The 23,690-nt window shown below is 38.8% G+C and overlaps 1 protein-coding gene across 1 annotated transcript in view; it reads left to right on the top strand.

The window, feature by feature from the left end:
* The window catches only part of LOC124795610 (JNK-interacting protein 1), a 359,281-nt gene that overhangs the window by 316,939 nt on the left and 18,652 nt on the right, over window positions 1-23,690 (top strand). The window contains exon 8 of the mRNA XM_047259681.1: window positions 10,693-10,871. Within this exon, the coding sequence (XP_047115637.1) occupies window positions 10,693-10,871 (179 nt within the window). The remainder of the gene's footprint in view (window positions 1-10,692; window positions 10,872-23,690) is intronic.

The raw sequence follows: 23,690 nt of genomic DNA, 5'->3' as shown, positions 1-23,690 counted from the left end.
TCGTCACCTGTACATCACATGCCTAGCTCATGCAGCTGCCAATACTCTCTCTCACATTTGTAGCCAGCAAACTGGCTGCCTCCTTCAAAGTTGCTAGCTACCTGCCCCCAAAACCTGCTTCATGCCTGCTGCCTCTCTTTCCCTCTACCCATGCTATCTGTAACAATATCCAACCCCATCCTCATTCATCTGCCAAACTGCTCTCCTGGCATTGTGCATCCAGCAGGCAGTATGTAGGTGTGGCGTGTGTGTGTGTGTGTGTGTGTGTGTGTGTGTGTGTGTGTGTGTGTGTGTGTGTGTGCATGTGTGCATGTGTGGGCATGCACAAGCCTACGTGTGGACACATGCACTCACACACCCACGTGTGTGATTGTGTGTGAGCGTGTGTGCTTGGGCACCCTCTAACTCAAAAAAAGATTTCTCCAGAAGCTAGCAAAGTTTTCATTATTGTTCACCTGCCTGTGATTGACTCAGTGCCTCTACTATTCTGTGAGTTTTTATCTTTATGACTAAATTATTTACATTCTACCAAAACTCTACATTAGTAAAAATAATAAAGTGAGAATATTGCGTAAGGTATATCACTGCACATTTTACAAAAACTTTTTTTAATTATCTTGGAATTCTTACTTTCACTTACCATTACATTTACTCCTTAATTATTTTTGTTGATGACAAAAAAAATCAGTTTCAATTGATCTGTGATTTACAGAATTATAATGCAAGATATGAGAATGATTTTCATGTAGAATTTGCTGTCTTGTATAGAATTTGGAGTGTTGTTATGTACTCTGTTGGGAAGATAATCAACAATCTCCCAGCTACCACAAAGCAAGACATTGGGAACATCTTCCAAATCAAAAGAACATTAAAAACAAACCTTGTTAGCAATAATCCCTCCAAATTATCTATATTGCTAGATTCAAGGACTGCAAAGTTGTATTGGCTACATTGCAAGTATCAGTGTTCATTTTAAAGCTGCATGATGAGACATAATGTACCGTAAATTGAACCCAATGTTTCCATATATAGGTAAACATTTTCTTTGAAAAATAGCATTGCAGTCAGGTAAATATGTAACTACTAACAGTAGATAAATAGCAGCTATTTAGTGTTTCAAAGAAGGCAGGCAATTTTTTCCCCAAAATATCAGCTCTCTTTCATACTTTACATGATTCAAATTAGCTGGCATAAGCATGAATAACACTAATTATATTGATAGGTTGTTCTTAATGCAGTATACAGAAAAAAGTTTCTATAGTTAAATTTGTTTTGTTAATGCATACCTTGACCTGTTCCCTATCCCTGAAGGTTCTTCTTGATGGGATATACAGATCATGATGAATGAGTGAATGAATGGGATACACATTTTTTGCATTAAGCAAATCTTGAGCAAGTTAAGAATGTTTGCACCACTTGAAATCTTATTGAGCTCTGATGAGATATTTGTGCTGCTTTCTTCAATTCATTATAGATGATCGCCTCATGTGCAAAATTGTCTGCCAAATCATTAATATACAATGTGGACAGCAAGGGTTCCAAAACATTTCCCTGGGGCATGACTGAAGTTACTTCTACATGTATTGATGCAGTGTCCTTCCTACCAAAAATATACATCACAAATTGCATGTGATACTGTACCCCTAATGTTCATACTTTTGTTAATGATTTTTAGTCTTGTATTGAATTAAATACTTTTTAGAAGTCAAGAAATACAAAATCTACCTGACTGATTTGATCCATAGTTATCCATGTGTTATCTGAGAGAAGTACGAGTTGCATTTTGCATGGTCGATGACTGGAGTTCATGTTAGTTGACATGGAGGAGGTCATTATCTTTAAAAAATCTCATTTTGTTTGAGCTCAGAATATTGTTCTTAGATTCTACACAGATGCGTGTCAATGGAGCTGTATTGTGGGAGTGACATAATTGACTAATTGATGTGTGATAAGTGCAATGTTTCTTTAATTTTGAGATGCTCTTTAATCTTTCTGTTCTTGTTAGCTTGTTGATGCACTTGAATCATAATTTTTGATTGTGTGTGATAAAAATGCATATTATCATACCAATAATTTGTTTAAAACAATAGAAAATCTAGGATGGAATGGAACAATTTTATGAAAAGTATAGTTGCTACTCATGGTATAGCAGAGATGCTGACTTGCAATAGACACAACAAAAGGACTGTCACATAAAAAGCTTTCAGCCAACAAGGCCCTTGTCAAAAATACACAACACACACACACACACACACACACACACACACACACACAACCATAGAACAAAGGTTCACAAAATAACATTGCAGTGTTAAGTGACATTAAACTCATCTTGAATATGCTACTGGATCCAGTCCCTCCACTGAGTCAGCACCACATACAAGAGCAACAGACTTTCCAGCCATTGACTCTCACAGTCCTCCTGCACCATGTTTACAATTACAGGCTCTGCCATTTCTGTCCAACCAACCAGATATTGATGGTAGGCAATGAAAACCTCATAACTCCATCTTTCTGTGAAAACTCGTAATTCCAGTAACCAGTAACTTCATAATCAAAGAGAGAATTGAAAGTGCATAGATTTCTGTAATCTGTCAATTACTGGGCTTCTACTGTACAGCTGCACATGTAGCACCTTTCTGTATCACTTTATATTATCTTTTAATAAACCTTTTTCATTTCACCTGCAAGATTTAACAAAATAGCGATACAAGGTTTTCATTACCATCGATATTTGGCTTGCAATCATGGAAAACATTTTCACCCAACAACAAATCTGTAATAACATTGAGCAGCTCACTTTAGTAATCAGTAACCTTGATCAAAGAGCAATTTCTTTGGTGTCTGATATTATCTTACACCCCCTACCCAAAATGCCAACAACATTCTCAAAATGATGCTGATTTCATGTTGGACATAACCAATCCTTTATGATGTGGTGTGGTCACAAGCTACTGCCAGAATTCTGGGGATATTTGCATGGAATGATTGCACCCAGTATCATTTTGGACACTTAACTACTACACATCTGGCAACAAAGCCTGCTATGACAAGTTTGGCTAATCTTGATTGCTCACTAAGGAAAGATGTTATACTAGTTGCTCCAGGTTGCTAATAGGGCACACACCACCCTTGACTTATGCATCATGGTGACAGCCGCAACAGTCATCATTCCTCCTGAAGACAGTCGATCCGTCCCAGGCCAGTCTTACATGTCAATGGTTCACTGCAATACCACCTCTGCCTGACAACCATCGAGAGAAAACAAGGATCTCCAAACCTTCTGCCCCTGGCTAAGAGACATTGCAATTATGAATCATGGCTATAGATAGTGTAGATACATACCACACCCTTGTGCCCCAGTCTCACTGTTATGAACTACCTCAGCCAGACATTTGCTGGTTGGACAGACATTCTGGTTGTCAAATGTGGTCTGGTTTAGGTGCAATAAACTGTGACATCCATCTACAGCATCTACTGCAGAGGAACCATTGATGCTCTAATATATGAGCCATGTAGGTCTACTCATTGTGCTGCTAACTGCAGTATGACATCGACACTGTTACCTCCAGTGTGACTACACTCTGCAACATCACAGAGGATGTTCATCACTAACTGTTCTTCAGGCTTAGTGTTTTTAATCAACACATGATTGGATGTCAGCACAGTGCTGGACACATGCTCTCCTGATGCCAAGTAAGCCAGTACAGTCCCTCTAATGGCAGTCAACAATTCCATCATATGCACATATGGTCACAAGACACTGGACTTACCACACTTCACAACTAATTTTGGGCATAGATTTCTTCACATGAGCCACTTTGACTGTGGACTTACAGAATGGTTGCTTGATACATCCCATTGCTCATCATGCTGTTCCTGGTATAAAGGGTTGTTCGACAACAAGCACCTCTCATAAGGTTGACAGCTTCAATACTTCTATATTGCATGATGAAAGGGGAAAGTGGGAGTCCTACAATTGCAATTTGGTTTCTGAGTTCCATAACACAGAAGGTGGTTATGCAACAGTCAAGCATGAAACTACCAGGTTATGTATGGAAAACAGTGTGTTAGAAGAGACTCTGAAGGCTACAGAATGTGAGCTGCAAGCATCCCACAAAAAATTGGACATGCTTAAGACACCTTCATGGTGTGATCTTGCCTCCCATACAGTGCTGTTCTCAGAAACATAGTGGACTGTGAAGCCACAGGACACGACCACACACCCAGCAGTGCACTGTACTTGTACCACCCCTGGTCCACCTGTTTCATTACATGCCCATTGGACTGTGCTGGGACAATTCTATGAGACCAAAGTTATTTTAAAAATGATGCTTCAAGACGCAATCACATGTGACACAGACAGTCCTTGGTCCTCACCACTCTACCTAGTATGCTAGAACGATGGTTCATGGTATCCTCATGGTGATTACAGTGTGGTGAATGCCCAAAAAAGCCTGGACAGGTACCCAGTACCAAACATTCAGCATTTCACTGCTGCTTTGGTGGATGTGACCATTTTTAGTGTGCTGGGGTGCTGAAAAGCAACCAATGACATCTCTAAAGCTGCAGTGATAATGCTGTTTGAACTCTTTGAGGTCTTAGATGCCTTTTTGGGCATAAAAATGCAGCCCAGATGCGGCAACATTTCTTGGACAGGGTTCTAAGGGGCTTCCATTGTGCTTCACTTACTTCAGCGACAAGCTAGTATTTTCTAAAAATGCCCAGTTATGGAAACATCACTCAGACATGGAGATACTTATCACTCAGGCTCTTACCATGGTCTGGTACACATCTGGAGAGCAGCAAGTTTCTTTTTTTTTCCCTCTCTCTCTCTCTCTCTCTCTCTCTCTCTCTCTCTCTCTCTCTGTTTAAGAAGTTTACTCTCACTTTTTTTGTAACAAAGTATAAATTCAGGCATTCAGTGGCACACTAGTTACTTATTTGTTAGTTTGGAAGAGGTAGTGGCCACTTGTTTTGAGCCTAGTAGGCATCAGTCAGGCTCCTACTGCCATCTGGTACACACCTGAAAAACAGCAAGTTACATATTTAGCTGCTTCTGTGTGTTATTAGTTTCTGGATCATTATTTCATTCTTGTTTTTTTTTCCTCTATTTAAGAAGTTTATTCTCACATTTTTCTAGCTGTAAAGTGTTGCCAGACAGTATGTAATGCAGTTTTCGTTTTTGCTGAATGGTCAGCTTCACAGTTCATAAGGTATCAGCCTCCATTGGTGACACAACAGGAGGTTAGCAATTAACATATGTAGGTTTCTGTCTGTGCTTTTATAGTTGATTATTAAGTTAGTAATACTGGTATGGGTAGGATGTGTGCAATCTGTGTGCATATGCACAAGAAGCTAGCTGTAGTTCACAAAGAAATGAATGTGCTTTTGGCTATGATGAGTCATCTTCAGGTTGCAGGTTTGGTGTGTAGTATTGCATGACACACATCAGATGTCACTTGTATCGTCCATGGGCGCTACTGCTGAGGCATCTCCCAGTATAACCGACATGATTGATCTGCCCTCACTGCAGGATATATGGCAGGTGGCAACATGTTCCTAACAGTTGAGGAAGAACGCCAATGTATAAGATGGTCATCTTGCCTCGCTCTATCATTCTGTGAGTGGACAGGTGGTCATTCCATCAGTAGGGTCCAAGCAGGCACATGGGGGAAGAGGGGGGGGGGGGGGCGGCGGTAGGGGCATTTACTAGTTATCAGAGTTATCAGGAGATCCAACACTAGGCATAGGCACATTATATAGCCCCTTAGGCAGATAGCACTCAGGACTATGAAAAAAGGCAATTTGCACTCAGATTGTCTGCTGGTGGGCCTCATCTGAGTTGTGGAGGAGGCATCACCTATGGCTATAAAGCATGCAGGATGCAGTCACCTGCAAGTTGTGGCTCATTTCATCATCAACGACACCTGTAACTTGGGTTCTGAGGCCATTCTCAGTTCATACAAGCATCTGGTGGAGGTGGTGAAGGCTGTTGGCCTCACACATAGACTGCAAGCAGAGCTCACAATTTGCAGCATTATTCCCAGAGTCAATTGAATTCCTTTGGTTTGGAGCTGTGAGGAGGATCTCTACCAAAGGCTTTGTTGACTCTTTTGACTCTTTTATGGTCTTGGTTGCAGATTTCTGGATCTGTGTTATTGGTTGGGGAATTGTAGGACTCTGCTGGATAGGTCAGGGGTGCACTACACAAAGGAAGCATCTATTCAGGTAGCAGAGTACTTGTGGAGTACACATGGGGTCTTCTAGGCTAGGCAGTAGGTTGAGAATCTCTGATGAACACTCACCAGACAACTCGCAGGTAGTGAAATCAGATCATGTCCATAGTAAAGACACTTCAACTGTCAAAATTTTATCCATAAATTATCAAAGCGTTCATAACAAAGTCCCTGAATTTACTTATCACATTGAAATTATTCTTGGAACCAAGAGCTGGTTGGAACCCAATGTAGAAAGCTCTGAGATATTTAGCAATTCATGGAATGTATATCAAAAAGACAGATTGGACACCATAGTAAGAGGTGTGTTCATTGCAACTAGCAACAATATTGTCTTTACTGAGGCCGAATTTGAGTGTGACAGTGAAGTTATCTGGTCATGTATAACAGGTCTAGGTGAAATAAAATTCATTGTTGGATGTTTCTATCAGTCACTTCATTCTGCTGTGATGGTTCTAGAGTCATTGGCAGAAAGTCTATGATCAGTAGTGCAGAAATACCAATATTAGTTGTGGGTTACTTTAACCTACCAAGTATAGACTGGGACATGTGTGGATTCATTGCAGGGGGTACCCACAACAGTCTTGCAAGTTCTTTTGAAGATGTTTACCGAAAACTGTTGTGAACAGCTAATTTGACAGCCCATTGCAGGAAATATTTTAGACATAGCTACAATCAGGCCTGATGTAATTGATGGCATCAGCATAGAAACAGGGATTAGTGACCATGATGTTGTCATAATGACTTTTGTTACTAAATTTAACGAATCAATCAAGAAGACTAGGAGAGTACTTCTGCTAGAAATAGCAGACACAATTGTTAGCATCCCACCTAGACAATGAATTGACATCATTTAGTTCCAGTACAATGGATGTGGGAAATTCTAGGCAAAGTTTAATCAGATTGTAAATCATGCTCTGGAAAAATATGTGACAAGTAAGGATGGAAAAGACCCACCATGATTTAACAATGAAATTTGAAAAATTCTGAGGAAGCAAAGGCTGTTGCACTCTTGGTTGAAAAGAGGATGTGTATATGACAACAGAAAAAGGTTAATAGAAATTCATGTGTCTGTAAAAATATTGATCCATGAAGCTTACTACAGCTCCCACTGTGATGTCTTAGAAACAGGGTTTGCCATGAACCTGAGACAATTCTAGTCATAAGTAAAATTGCTAAGTGGGTCTAACTCTTCTATCCAGTTACTTGTTGACCAGTCTGGAATGGCTGCAAAAAAAATTAAAAGTAAAGACGAAGTTTTAAACTTTACATTACGAAATTATTCACTCTGGAGAATCATACAAATATATTGTTGTTATATCACTGCACAGACTCCTGCATCGAGGACATAGTAATAAGCATAGCTGATATAAAGAAACAGCTAACAGAGCTTAAAAATGTAGTAAAAGACAGAGTGCTACTTACTGTAAAGAAGACAAGAAGACACGTTAAGTTGCAGACAGCACCTGACTGCAACTTAACATGTCTTCTTTATGGTAAACCTCTCACCACTAGGCTTCCATGTAACTGATTTGAAGAAAGCTGTAGGCCGGTGATGAAATTCAGGAAGTTTGCATGTGCAACTGGAAGTATGGCCAAAATGTTGATTTTTTGCAATAATTATATTTTTTTCAACTAAAAATTGCATCAAGCTATCACAGATCTTTATTGAAGGATTGCAATTATGGGCTACATTAAATGCTTTGGGGAAAACAAAATTTAAGTTTTACTTTACCTCAAAGGAGCTGCTTATTTCCCGGATTTACATGAAGATGATGGTTAGGTGTGTGTAGCATTTTCATCTTTCTACTTTTGACAAATATGGGTGAAAATGAGTGAGCAGTTGAACCTGACTGTAGCACAAAACTGTAGCTGTTTTAATCTTGTTCATCTATTCTTAAATTATACAGATATAACTTAATATAAACTAGATACAAACTATAAATTAGACAAGTCTATCTTATCTCTGGAAAATTGAAAAGATTCTAAACATCCCAGCAAACAGATTTTATTTCCATTAACTAACATTTTACCTTTATATTGGAGTTCAACACTTTAAAGATAGCCATGCTATTTTTTTTCCCTCTCACCCGAGTTACAGACTAGAAATTTGTGGAGTAACAACCAAAACAAATCTAAATAAGCTACTGCTACTCCAAAAAAAGAGCTATAAGACTCATCAGTGGATTAAAATATAAGTAATCATGCCGTGGCTTCTTTTCAAAAACTGGTTTGCTAACCATAGTAAACATCTCCATTCTAAAAGCCATATTACTTGTTAAAAGACTGCAGCCCAGCAATTGTTCTCATTTGTATCAGTACAATACCAGAAATAAAGAAAAATTTTACATCAGCAGCCACGGAACAGCACTCTATGAAAAGAGTCCACAATATGCAGGTTTCAAGTTAGCCAACATACTGCCCAGTAAAGCTATGATCCTAGCCACAGTGAAGCTTAAATTTCAGGTAAAGAAATTCCTGTTACAAAATCTCTTTCATCAGATGAATACCATACTTACAGATGTTTTCAAATTATTAGACTAAAGACATTTTTTCCAAAACTTGACATTTATTACACATTTACACCCACATACAGATTATATTTGTATGTTCAATACTTTGTACGCATGCCTTCATTCTTAATCAACATTTTTATCCTGTTTCGCATAGTTTCTATTAATTTTTCACATACATTTTAATATCATTGTGATGGCGCCATATTTCCTCTAGTTTCTCCATGAGATCTTGTTTGGTGGTTATTGTAAATTTCCTAATCCTCTGTTTGACAATAGTCCATAAATTTTCAGTTGGGTTCATATCAGGGCTACTCCCTGGCCAGGGCAACATTTCAGGTTGTTTTTCTTCCAAGTACTTAGAAACACTTTTAGCTTTGTGGCAAGGTGTCCCATCATGCATAAAAAATGGCGCCTTTATTAGGAAACCACTCATTTATTTGGGGGAAAAATTCCTTTTTAAGGATTTGTTTATGTTGTTTTTGCCTCATTGTCCCTCCAGACTTTAATGGAAGTTGGATGCTTCACACCTTGCTGCACACACTCAGCTCTGAACTGTTCTCCAGGTCTGCAATGAACATACTGGCTGCTTTCTTCCATCACAGTGAATACAGATTCATCACTGAAGCATACCTGAAGCATCTGTACAAAATTGCAAGTTAGAAAAGTTGGGAATAGTAGCACAGGAGACCTCAACAGTACCAAAATTCAGATGTGCATTTCTTAAGTATCAATAAAACATCACAATTTCAAGCAAAAACTCCTAACTTTAGAGATCAGACCCACTTAATTTACCATATCGTTGCATATACCTTATCCCAGCCCTCATTTGTCCACTCCTGAAGTTTTTTATCCCACTGCAATCTTTTGGTTTTCATGACAGGTGTGATTTTCTGTTTTTTCCTTGATTGGCATGCCTTTAAACTACATTCAAACAGCCTCCTCCTGACTGTTACCGAAACCTTTCAGCTGATGGCTCATGTCTGTAGAAGTAAGTTTATGGTTCACTGTTACCACGTTTGTAAGTCTTCTCATTGTTCTAGGACTGATTTTTCTTTTATGTCCACATTTTCCTTTCCTATTTGGCGTGTATTCACCACCTTTCTGCACTGGGAGTTTAATCCTGCTGACAGTTTTCTGTCATATTCTCTTTCTGTCAGCAATTTATTGCTGTGTATAATGATTTTCAGCAAGAAGTGCTACCACAGCCGAGGTGAAACACCTTTCGTCTTCCCCATAACCTCACTTTCTCTGGAAACTCCATGATTTATTCCTGTAGCTAAAAACATGCAAGTTCACAACCTATATAATGTCTTGTTAATGTAGCAAGCTGAATTACTCCACAGATACATAAAACATTACTATAAACACAGTTTCAAAGCATGTACACAGACTACTAACACCAACACAATATGGAGGGAAAATGACAAATGTTACCAAATGTGAAAAATTCAGTGATCTGTGAGTTGCTTGGAAGGGAAAATTCATGACATCAATCAAACCATTAAAACAAATCAATTATTACACTTTTCTCTCCTAATTTTGCACCATAAAACTTAAGAGTATCAAAAATAATCATTTAGTCTAATAATTTGAACATGTCTGTACACGCAGAATAAGAAGTGCTTTGAAAAATATGTAAATAGTGTTAAGCAAACCATTTTACTTGTAATTTAACCATTTTGTTAATTGATGATGTATTCAGAAGAATGTATTATTGTGCTACGTATCAAGAATACTAACCTGTTTCTATGGATATGTAGTGAATCATTCAGTGTTGAATAAAGTGTTATTATTATTATTATTATTATTAAACTACACATGTGCCTAATAATCCTCCTGACAACATTATGCCTTCGATAAGATAATAATATTGGAGAAAACTGTAAGTTTCCTTCTTTCATGTACAATAAAATAAAAACTAATTAATCTTCTTACAGCCTATGGATTCACCATGTCATGACTATTTCTATTCTCTGAAGAATGTCTCATTCTGTGCTTTTCATCCACGAGACCATCGGTACATGGGATTTATTACAAAACATCCGCAGCTCCAGCGGTTTGCTTGTCATGTCTTCATGGGTCAAGAGTCAACAAGACCTGTTGCTGAAGCTGTTGGGTAAGTACTACAAGTAAATAATAAAAAGATGTAATGTATTAGGTTGGTGCATAAGTTCATAGCATTTTTGTTTTTCATGTTGTTATTGTGGTTGCTATGAGCTTATTTAATGATTGTCATTTTTTATTTGAAGTCCACTATTGATATTTGAGTCTACATATTGCCATTTTGTCATTTGGAGATAGTGGGTGTGTAACGTGCATGTGGGGCACACTATACTCATTAAAGCCTGTACTATGGTAAGTGAGCGGGGTTCACCTTACGAGACAGGATTTTCATATAGATATTGACCGCGTGTACCTGAATGGTGGCAAATCAGACTTACACCCACTCTGTAATAACAATGATCTGTCAAGTAAGTTCAAAATGCAATTACACGTCAGTATGTACCAAAAGCAACACTGAAGATGCTACCAATTTGATAATAATATGGTTGCCAGCCTAATTAGGCATTAACTGATTTTCTTCCCTGTACAAGTTGATGTATATTCATGCAAAACAACACGTAGCAACACTGCATAATATAGTAAAATTTTAGAACCAGAGAATCTATTGAACTGATAGTTTCACGTTCTGTACTGATATGGAAAAACCATGAATACATAACACTACACTATAATGTATACTACAAAGCTTCGTACTCTCTATTGATCTGATTAAAATCGGGCATAGGTTACCCTAGAAATAGCACTTTCGAGCCACACACAAAATTTCGATTTTGATAAAGATAAAACACTGATAAATTTCGACTTATATATTGACCTTAACTTTTGCTGGTCAAACCAATGTGGAACACTTCAGAATTCAAATGAATAAAAAGGGGGTGGGGACCCTGAAACTGTTATGATCGCTATATTAAAAAATTGATTACTGAAATTATCATGCGTTCAAGATTTCCAGTATATGAGTTACTACTCTTTTTATCTTATTTACTTCTCATTTAAATACCTTTATAACTGTCTCGAAATAATTAAACTTCATTACTATATCAATATTAAAGTTACCTTTCAACTTCATTAGACCTTCGTCATTCATTTACTGGTTCATTAACAAAACAGTTCTTTAATCACCATTCTAACATAACTAGGTCTGCAAGTAATTATTATTAACACAAAATTTAATTTTTCATTTCGGGACACTCGGATTGCACAACATTTGGAAAGGACCCTGCCTAGGTTAGTTGTGAGGATAATTAAATGAGAGGAAATTTCTGGTAAAATTTAGGTTATTATTGAACAGTTCACTCTATGGTCCATACGAATACAGTACTAAAAGTTTCAACCTGCTTTTATCGATGTGGCGGTTGGTGAGCGGCGAGATGGCGAGGCACAGAGCACACATACAACCACTGCTATGGCTCTTGACGTATCGGCACTTTAATTCTTCTTAGCGTCGCAATACTTTTCCATTTAGTGCCTATGGAATTTTGCCATGCTGTATGGGCGTTGGAACAGCATACCCGAGGCTCAGTGAAACTACGTCTTCCAGGAGAGCCTCCTCGCTCCAGAAGGTGTTGCTCAGACCAATGCCAAACTCCAACTACTATTGCTGAGCCCGTTGTGCCGTACCGTGCCGTGCGCATTTTCCTGCGCTCGCCTGCCATCCACCTTTTACCGCTCCATTACAGACAGGGTATTCACCTGAGGTTTTGCATTCTACATATTCTAACACATTGCCTACGTATGGACCAGACACACAGTTACAATTTTAAACATCTTACAACAGTCTCAACATTTATTACATTTTAATTCTATTACAATATTGCTTGACATTTGACATAAACATTAATATTCACATTGAAACTTGTTTACAGTTTTCTTAACACAATGGTATGAAACGAAAAAGAAATGAAATCAGAACATCAATTACACTAGTTTATCAAAAAATCAGATGGAAAAAAAATTTACTTATCTGTACAATAGTACAGCGTCGTTGTTGTCATTACAGGTGGAGCTGTAGATGTTAGAAAATGGAGTGCGAAGTGGAGTAATTGGAACATTTCCAACATATTTGTCCGTTTGAGTTCAATAGAGGGGTGACAGCAGTGGAGACAGCCAGAAACATTTGCAACATGTATTGCTATAATGCTACTGGACACAGCGTGGCAAGAAAATGCTTTTCTCAATGGTGATAACGCTACTGGCACAGCATGGCAAAAAAATGCTTTTCTCATTTTAAGGTGGATTGTTTTGATGTTAGCGATTCTCTATGTTCATGACGACCTTTGTGGTTTGATGAAGACTGTTTAAACACATTATTCCACAATGATCCATGTTAGTGTACTCAAAAACTGGCAAATATGATGAACTGTGTTCATTCCACCATTGTGCAATATTTGCATTCAATGGGGAAGGATCAAAATTGCTCTAACAATAAGCCAAAGTCACAAAACCCAGTGGATAGACATATGTGCATCATTGTTTGCTCATCGTCAATTGGATCTTGAACTATACCAACCATTCCTATCCTGCATCATTACTGGGGACAATAAATATGTCTTTATGCTGACATAAGAAAAAGGAAGGAATTGCTGAGCCCAAACAAAGCAGCAACTCCCCATACAATGACCTGTGCCCATAATGTTACACATCTGGTGGAACAGGAACAGTGTGGTGCGGTATGGTGTCCTTCCCCAAGATGTAACCATCACTGCTGACATTTACTGTCAATAATGTGATGTGATGTGTTGCAGACACATTACATGAACAATGACCAGGAAGACTGCGTGAAGTAATGCTACTCCACTGCCTTCTGCTATACTGACAAAAAGCTCTATGCAGGAGCTGGGTTGGGAAGTCATTCTGCATCCACATTATTCACCCGAACTTGTGCCTTCAGATTTTCACCTTTTCCATTCTCTGTCAAACAACCTTCAATAAAATTCCTTTCAAGATGAAAATGCACTGCAAATGTAGCCTGATGAGTTCTTTGCCCCAAAACTATGTGGTTTCTACAGTCACAGAATCTATAGTTAACCCAGCATTGTCAGACTGTTGTAAATAGTAAAGGGGAAAGAATTATTGATGACTAAAGTCTCTTTATGTGCATATGTTGTATTTATTGAGCATATGCAAAAATGCTATGAATATATGCCCCAAATCAACACATACAGTTGTGTCTAAAGATCCAAGACCAACCCTCATATAAAATCAAAAGATGCTTTCTGAAGAATAATTGAAAGTAAAAATGATAAAATAATATGCACTGGCTATACACATATTTCAAAAAACTGGGCCAAATGTAAGTTTTAATAGATGTAGTAATGAGTAATGAGCAGTAGTGAATAACAATATGATAAAGAATGATCTCAGTCCCAGTGATGTTACAGGGTGCATGCAGTTGTTGATGTTTACTTCCTGGCTTGGTATTTCAGCTGGTCAGCTTCAGTTAAGCTATCAGAAAAATAAGACAGACTTCCCTCATTGCACTACTTATTGGTGCTTTGTATGTATATTGTGTGTATGTCTAGGCCACTCTAAAAAGACTGTTGCATCATTGATGGTGTAAGTTGTCTGATGTGTTGCCATACATTGTGACCTTTTACCCACTTTTGCTGAGAGCAAATAGTGGAAATGACAAGAATCCAATAATTATCCAGTCGGTACCTACTATCACAATTAAAGGGGTTTTTCACCATACATATCCCTACAGACTCTAATAACAGAGTTCCAAAACAATGTTTCCATAATCAAAATTGTATGTCCTCTTCCAAATAACATCTGACAGAAACAGTCCTTGATGAGGCACATGGCTCTGAGCACTATGGGACTTAACTACTCAGGTCATCAGTCCCCTAGAACTTAGAACTACTTAAACCTAACTAACCTAAGGACATCACACACATCCATGCACAAGGCAGGATTCGAACCTGCGACCGTAGGGGTTGCGCAGTACCAGACTGTAGCGCCTAGAACCGCTCGGCCACACCGGCCGGCTCAGTCCTTGATGACAGCATACTGGATGGGTTGCAAAAGGCAAATGCAGTTTTGATGTTTACAGCATAGTGCATGTGGTCTGACCTATACAAGTCAAATCACATGGGGAAGATATTACATGAAAAATCCAGCCTAATAGCAAATAATTCTTCACCAATCCAAGAGGGGCTGCATTTGGGCAGAGAACCACTTCAACTTGGATTTTCTGTAGGATTCTGGCTCTCACAAGCAAAATATTTCCAACACATTGAAGGAAAGCTGTAGGTTTTGCCAGTGTACTATCCTGCTTACCCACTGGCTGACTTTTCCTTTAGTTGATTGTGCCTTGTTAATCTGTTAAATGTGATACCTATTTTTGTTAAACACACTTAGTAAAGAGATAAGCTTCTTAGGCAAACCATCCAAATCAAAAACTGTATCTGCCCTGTGAAGAAGTGTTTTAAGCACTTTATGGTTTGTGCTGAGTGATGACAGCTCAAAGACAACATACTACTCATCTGTAGTGAACTTATAGTAAACTGAATGCCCTAGAGAGCCACTATTTTTAGTTGACCCTCAAAAAGGAGGTGGTTATCAATTTTACATGTTTAATTATTTATGTTTGTTCTTTCATTATTAACTCAGTGGGTTGACCAATTGTAAAGATTCTGGATGCAATTGACACAAGATGCACCCAGGATGGTCCAGTATCATCATGAGCTGTTACTGGCTAGTACAAACAAGAAACTACTATTTAATTTTCCACTAGTGCATTAAATGCCTTCTACAGCTGGAGCCATGAGACACAATCCCCTTGTGTGATGACTGCTTGCCAAATTGTTGCTGAACTCATTTAGCTATGTTGTCAATGACTCACTATTTAATTGAAGGCACTGAAAGTTACTAAGCTCAATACCATTATAAAAATTTATTATTTTATTCATAGCTGTTATTTTTCAGCAACTCTAGTACATATTTCAGGATAAAATTCAGTTGTTACTTTTATTTTGCTTTACTGGTTTTGACAAATTAGTTTGTCTTCTGCAGAAGCTTAGTATTGGATCATTAGACATTGAGATCTTCTTAATAGAAGCTTCTACAGCTATGTCTACATCTACACCTATACTCTGCAAACCACTGTGGAGTGCATGGCAAGGGATGCATTCCATTTTAGCAGCTATTAGGGGTTCTTCTTGTTCCATTTGTGTATTGAACATGGGAAGAATGATTGTTTGAATGCATCTGTGCATGCTGTAATTATTCCAATTTTGTCCTCATGGGTAGCAAAAATGGAGAGGAGTGGGAAAGTAGAGGATCAGGGAATGGCAAAGAATGGGTGGGTGCTTTGGAGGTGGTCAGCACATAACAATGGTCAGGGAATGTGGAAAGGAGGAGGTGATAGGATGTGGATGCAGAAATTGTTGGGTGGAGGGTGTGGGCAGAGTAGGTTACTGTAAGTGGGGGCCAGGATAATTTCAGGAGCAGAGAGTATGTTGTAAAGATAACTCCCATCTGTGCAGTTCAAAAAATCTGGTGGTGGAGTAGATGATCCAGATTGCCCGGGCCATCAGTAACTGTTCCCACATCCTCCACCCAACAGTTATTGCCACCCTTGTCCCATCACCTCCTCACTTTTCCCATTCCCTCTCCCTTTCTGTGTACCACCCTCTGCCATTATGCCTGCTGTTCTTTCCCCTTCACTGCCCCTCTCCTTTTCTGTTCCTCTCCATTTCCATTCCCCTTATTTTTCTCCCACACCCCACCTCCTGCCTCTGTGCCTGTCAGTCTCTGGTCCCTACACATCCTCCAAGGTAGCACTCTTTACTCGCCCCACCCATACCCTGCCACCCCTACCCATCCCTGCCCCACTCCAGACTCATGTGACAGTTGCATACAGGCTGATGAGAAGGAAGTCTTTTCTTCTCATCCCATTTGGCAAGTCTTCCCTGACCCAGGGTTCTGGGCAACATTTCTGAAATCTACCCCCTTTCTTAAACCTTACGAGTTCTTTTCCTTTATCCCTCTTCCTTCCCTTTCAGTCATTATGTCTGAAGAAGGAGACACTGGCTCCAAAAGCTTGCACACTTTAATGGCTTTTATAGCAGATTCTTCTATGTATCCATTTAAATTATAATCACATACAACCAGAGTTTATTTGGATCCTGTGAAAGATCATTTGACAATATTCAATGAAGGCTTCAGCATTGCTCTCTTGATAGCCAGACACATTTTATTCAGTATCTCTCTGTCTATAATCCTTTGCTTTGTTTTACACCTATTATGCAGTTGTCTCTGTTTCTTTAGAAGTGCCTCTGGAGTGGCTGTATACGATGGACAGACCCTCCCATTATGAACTGTTCTACTGGGTGCATAATCAACTGTTCTTTTAAACTTAAGCCATAATTCCTACATATGTTCCTGCCCTGCACTGAAAATTTCAAGTTCCTCATTGCAATACGGCACTACTGAATTATTTTATGTAGTTTATTGAACATATAAACCTTCTGCTTGTTTTAGTTGTTCTTTGTACATTGGTAATCATTGTTACCATAACCGCATCATAGTCACTGATAACAGTTTTGATGTGGGCATCCTCAGAGAGATCAGGTGTATTTGTTGCCGTTAGAGCCAATATATTCTACATCTACATCTACATTTATACCCCGAAACCCACCCAATGGTGTGTGGTGGAAAGCACTTTACGTGCCACTGTCATTACCTCCCTTTTCTATTCCAGTTGCGTAGGGTTCGCAGAACGAATGACTGTCGGAAAGCCTCCGTGCGCACTCAAATCTCTCTAATTTTACATTCGTGATCTCCTCGGGAGGTATAAGTAGGGAGAAGCAATATATTCGATACCTCATCCAGAAATGCAGCCTCTCGAAACCTAGACAGCAAGCTACACCGTGATGCAGAGCACCTCTCTTACAGAGTCTGCCACTTCAGTTTGCTAAACATCTCCGTAACGCTATCACGGTTACCAAATAACCCTGTGACGAAACGCGCTGCTCTTCTTTGGATCTTCTCTATCTCCACCGTCAACCCGATCTGGTACGGATCCCACACTGATGTACAATACTCAAGTATAGGTCAAACGAGTGTTTTGTAAGCCACCTCCTTTGTTGATGGACTACATTTTCTAAGGACTCTCCCAATGAATCTCAATCTGGTACCCGCCTTACCAACAATTAATTTTATATGATCATTCCACTTCAAATCGTTCCGCACGCATACTACCAGATATTTTACAGAAGTAACTGCTACCAGTGTTTGTTCCACTGTCATATAATCATACAATAAAGGATCCTTCTTTCTATGTATTCGCAATACATTACATTTGTCTATGTTAAGGGTCAGTTGCCACTCCCTGCACCAAGTGCCTATCCACTGCAGATCTTCCTGCATTTTGCTACAATTTTCTAATGCTGCAACTTCTCTGTATACTACAGCATCATCCGGAAAAAGCCACATGGAACTTCCAACACTATCTACTAGGTCATTTACATATATTGTGAAAAGCAATGGTCCCATAACACTCCCCTGTGGCACGTCAGAGGTTACTTTAATGTCTGTAGATGTCTCTCCATTGATAACAACATGCTGTGTTCTGTTTGCTAAAAACTCTTCAATCCAGCCACACAGCTGGTCTGATATTCCATAGGCTCTTACTTTGTTTATCAGGTAACAGTGCAGAACTGTATCGAACGCCTTCCGGAAGTCAAGGAAAATAGCATCTACCTGGGAGCCTGTATCTAATATTTTCTGGGTCTCATGAACAAATAAAGTGAGTTGGGTCTCACACGATCGCTGTTTCCAGAATCCATGTTGATTCCTACATGGTAGTTTCTGGGTTTCCAAAAACGACATGATACGTGAGCAAAAAACAAGTTCTAAAATTCTACAACAGTTCGACGTCAGAGATATAGGTCTATAGTTTTTCACATCTGCTCGACGACCCTTCTTGAACGCTGGGACTACCTGTGCTCTTTTCCAATCATTTGGAACCTTCCGTTCCTCTAGAGACTTGCGGTACATGGCTGTTAGAAGGGGGGCAAGTTCTTTCGTGTACTCTGTGTAGAATCGAATTGGTATCCCGTCAGGTCCAGTGGACTTTCCTCTGTTGAGTGATTCCAGTTGCTTTTCTATTCCTTGGACACTTATTTCGATGTCAGCCATTTTTTCGTTCATGTGAGGATTTAGAGAAGGAACTGCAGTGCGGTCTTCCTCTGTGAAACAGCGTTGGAAAAAAGTGTTTAGTATATCAGCTTTACGCGTGTCATCCTCTGTTTCAATGCCATCATCATCCCAGAGTGTCTGGATATGCTGTTTCGAGCCACTTACTGATTTAACGTAAGACCAGAACTTCCTAGGATTTTCTGTCAAGTCGGTACATAGAATTTTACTTTCGAATTCACTGAACGCTTCATGCATAGCCCTCCTTACACTAACTTTGACATCGTTTAGCTTCTGTTTGTCTGAGAGGTTTTGGCTGCATTTAAACTTGGAGTGAAGCTCTCTTTGCTTTCGCAATAGTTTCCTAACTTTGTTGTTGAACCATGGTGGGTTTTTCCCGGCCCTCACAGTTTTACTCGGCACGTACCTGTCTAAAACGCATTTTATGATTGCCTTGAACTTTTTCCGTAAACACTCAACATTGTCAGTGGCGGAACAGAAATTTTCATTTTGATCTGTTAGGTAGTCTGAACTCTGCCTTTATTACTCTTGCTAAACAGATAAACCTTTCTCCCTTTTTTTTATATTCCTATTAACTTCCATATTCAGGGATGCTGCAATGGCCTTATGATCACTGATTCCCTGTTCGGCACTTACAGAGTCAAAAATTTCGGGTCTGTTTGTTATCAGTAGGTCCAAGATGTTATCTCCATGAGTCGGTTCTCTGTTTAATTGCTCGAGGTAATTTTCGGATATTGCACTCAGTATAATGTCACTCGATGCTTTGTCCCTACCACCCGTCCTAAACATCTGAGTGTCCCAGTCTATATCTGGTAAATTGAAATCTCCACCTAAGACTATAACATGCTGAGAAAATTTATGTGAAATGTATTCCAAATTTTCTCTCAGTTGTTCTGCCACCAATGGTGCTGAGTCAGGAGGTCGGTAAAGGAGCCAACTATTAACCTAGCTCGGTTGTTGAGTGTAACCTCCACCCATAATAATTCACAGGAACTATCCACTTCTACTTCACTACAGGATAAACTACTACTAACAGCGGCAAACACGCCACCACCGGTTGCATACAATCTATCCTTTCTAAACACCATCTGTGCCTTTGTAAAAATTTCGGCAGAATTTATCTCTGGCTTCAGCCAGCTTTCTGTACCTATAACGATTTCAGCTTCAGTGCTTTCTATCAGCACTTGAAGTTCTGGTACTTTACCAATGCGGCTTCGACAGTTTACAATTACAATACCAATTGCTGCTTGGTCCCCGCATGTCCTGACTTTGCCCTGCACCCTTTGAGGCTGTTGCCCTTTTTGTATTTGCCCGAGGCCATCTAACCTAAAAAACCACCCAGTCCAAGCCACACAACCCCTGCTACCCGTGTAGCCGCTTGCTGCATGTAGTGGACTCCTGGCCTATCCAGCAGAACCCGAAACCCTACCACCCTATGGTGCAAGTCAAGGAATCTGCAGCCCACACGGTCACAGAACCGTCTCAGCCTCTGATTCAGACCCTCCACTCGGCTCTGTACCAAAGGTCTGCAGTCAGTCCTGTCGATGATGCTGCAGATGGTGAACTCTGCTTTCATCCCACTAGCGAGACTGGCAGTCTTCACCAAATCAGATAGCCGCCGGAAGCCAGAGAGGATTTCCTCCAATCCATAGCAACACACATCACTGGTGCCGACATGAGCGACCACCTGCAGATGGGTGCACCCTGTATCCTTCATGGCATCCGGAAGGACCCTTTCCACATCTGGAATGACACCCCCGGTATGCACACGGAGTGCACATTGGTTTTCTTCCCCTCTCTTGCTGCATATCCCTAAGGGTCCCCATTACGCGCCTGACATCATCAGTATGGTTCTGAACTATCTGCCCAGGTAGCTTTCAGAGAAGGCATTTAGTAATGTTTCACAGGATGTCTTATCACACCCTCCACTAACAAAACTGTAATTTTCCCAACTGATTATTGGATGATTAATGTCTCCAACGATTTTTACAGTATGATTAGGGAACTTACGTACAGTAAACTGAAATCTTCTTCTAACAGTTTTGGCTACATCAGGAGATGGGTCTGATGGGCAATAGAAGGATCCAACCACCATTTTATGCCCAACTATGATACTGAGTCTTGCCCAAACAATCTCTCATGCAGCTTCAATTTCTGTTTCAGTAGATCTGAGTTTCTTGTCCAATAATGTACATATTATATGTAATTATTGTAATCACTAAGCTTCTGAAGATGACAAATTAATTTGTCAAAACCAGTGAAGTAATGTAAAAATATATTTGCAACTGATGTCTGAATTTTGTTTTGAAATAATTTATTCTTTTAAACATTGGAAAACCTAGAAAGGAATGTATTTTTTTCTTTTATTCTAACATAGCTATTTACATGAATAGTTGAAGTATTCTTCCAGTGCATGCATATTCAGTTTTCTTGTTCAAGGAACAAGTTACACGAGCAAATACATTGATCACTTTTTCAAAAGCATCACCATCAAAGGACCTCTGACACTGAGCAATTTGAGCCTTATTTTGCAAACAATTATTTTTCTTCTCATGTGTTTCATTCTCAATAATCTAGTAGTTATGTTTTCATGACGAAGTAAATTGGTGTAAATTGTTTTCATCAGCTGTGTGTATTAATCTTTTGTGCACTAAATTCAGATGATAATATTGTTCAGCAGTTTCATCTGAGAGTACTTGTGTACCAAACTGAGTCAATGAGTACATTGCTCAGTAGTCTTATTTGAAATATTTATGTGCTAAATGAAGACAACATTATTTTTCATGCCTAGTTTCTTCACAGAACTTAGAACTTACTTACATCTACATTCCAGAGAACCTTTGTTCATGAATGTAGCTACTTTTTTCAGTACATTTCATTGCATTCCTTTTCTTTTACGCCATACCTTTTCTTTTAATCCATGCTTTTTTTTAAGCCATACCCTTTTCTACGCCATGCCTTTTATTTTAAGCCACATCTTTCTCATTAATTGTGTTACTTGCAAAATAATTGTTCTTACAAAACAATTTTTTTCATATTGTCAGCATAATAAACAAAAATATAGGAAAGCTAACATAACAATGAAAAGTACGAAATAAGAAAAATTAAAAATAATTAAAACTAACTTCCAAAAACAGATCACAAAAAAAGAAAATAGAAAACAATTTTCCAGCATGTTGGATGTAATAGTTCAGCCAGTCCAAAACTGTATTAATTAATTTGAAAATAAAAATAGCACCAGTGGCAATTTTATTTTCAGACACAACAACCGGTTTCAACTACCACGGCCATTTTCAAGGCTTTATGAGTCTAGTGTCATGGAGGTACACAGATGAATGTGCATCTGTGTATCTCCATGATGCTAGGCTCTTAACACTTGAAGAAGTCCTTGGTAGCTGAAACTGCTCAGGTCTAAGAAAATAAAATTACAACAGTGCTATAATTTGTTTCCAAAAACAAAAAGGCAATAAACAATAATTTTGTTCTAAAAGAGGAAAAAACTATATTTTTTATTTCATGTTATTATTTATTACACAGACTGGATAGAACTAAACTTTTGGGAGTTTGCACCAGGTTTAAAGGGGAAAAAATGATATAAAATGTAATTACTCTTTCCAAGGTATTCTTTTTAACCTGTTTCTGTCTACCGTTCTTAACATTTTTGCTGTTCTGAATCATTTTCTGTAGTGAGAAAACAGAACTGTATCATCAAACAATTTCAAGGCAATTATAGCTCTGAGCCTAATAAATTTGTTTCCTCCAGTGTGACATCTGATTACTAAACATAAGGACACATCTATACAGAAGTTGGCCAGCCGAACTTTATGCTTTAACTGATGCATTATTAGTTTCAATCTCCCTGTACCGGAACCACAAGACAGGTTTCTGATGCAACTACGCAAATATGAAGATGATCCAAGGTGATTGAAACTACTCATGTTTTTAAATATGTGCAACCTGGACTAAAAATAAGCAATGTATAAAAATTATTTTTAATGCCTCAATTAACTCAGCAACCATGTAGCTCATACTTATACCAAGAGAAATCTCCTATACTCATACAACACTGCCTTTTGGTCACCTCCTAGTGGATAATGTAATCGCACAAACATTATACTGCCGGTGATATAATCATCAAATAGGAAGATCTCAACAGTTGGGAGATGTGGACATTTTTAAGAAATTGCACCGCTGACAGCAGACCCTCTGCCCAAAAGAAGTGGTACTAAATCCCATGAAAATCAATCGTTTGTAGTTTGTGAAACATTGAAGATATAATGGTTTAAAACATAATCTGGGTCATGAAGTATCTGTTAACAGGTATAGGTGGATGGAGTATAAACTCAACAATGTAAAATATGATATTTTGCAAGACGCTAGGCTGAGTTCTAGACAGGCATTATTCCATCCTGTAATTTCCATTGTTACATTTTGCATGTGGTTTTCGTACATTAATATCCACATTCATAATATTCAGGATCCACTTACTTGTATTCTTTCAAGGCAAGGAATGGCAGGAACTGTTACAGAAACTGTGGCAAGTTCGTAGATTGTGGTTGGCTCAATCTCTAGGATACTAGTGTGATTCAAGGAGGTTTTGACATATATTAAGTTTTCCCATAACTTACATTGTGTCATCCTAATGGTTTTTATAGCCTTTTTTTAATTTGCTGTTAACTCCTAAACAATTGATTTGATCCAGTCTATGTAT

The sequence above is a fragment of the Schistocerca piceifrons genome, chromosome 4 (genome assembly GCF_021461385.2).
Source record: "Schistocerca piceifrons isolate TAMUIC-IGC-003096 chromosome 4, iqSchPice1.1, whole genome shotgun sequence".
NCBI lineage: Eukaryota > Metazoa > Arthropoda > Insecta > Orthoptera > Acrididae > Schistocerca > Schistocerca piceifrons.
Note: the sequence above shows the minus strand (reverse complement) of the source record. Positions and strands in the feature narration are given on the sequence as shown.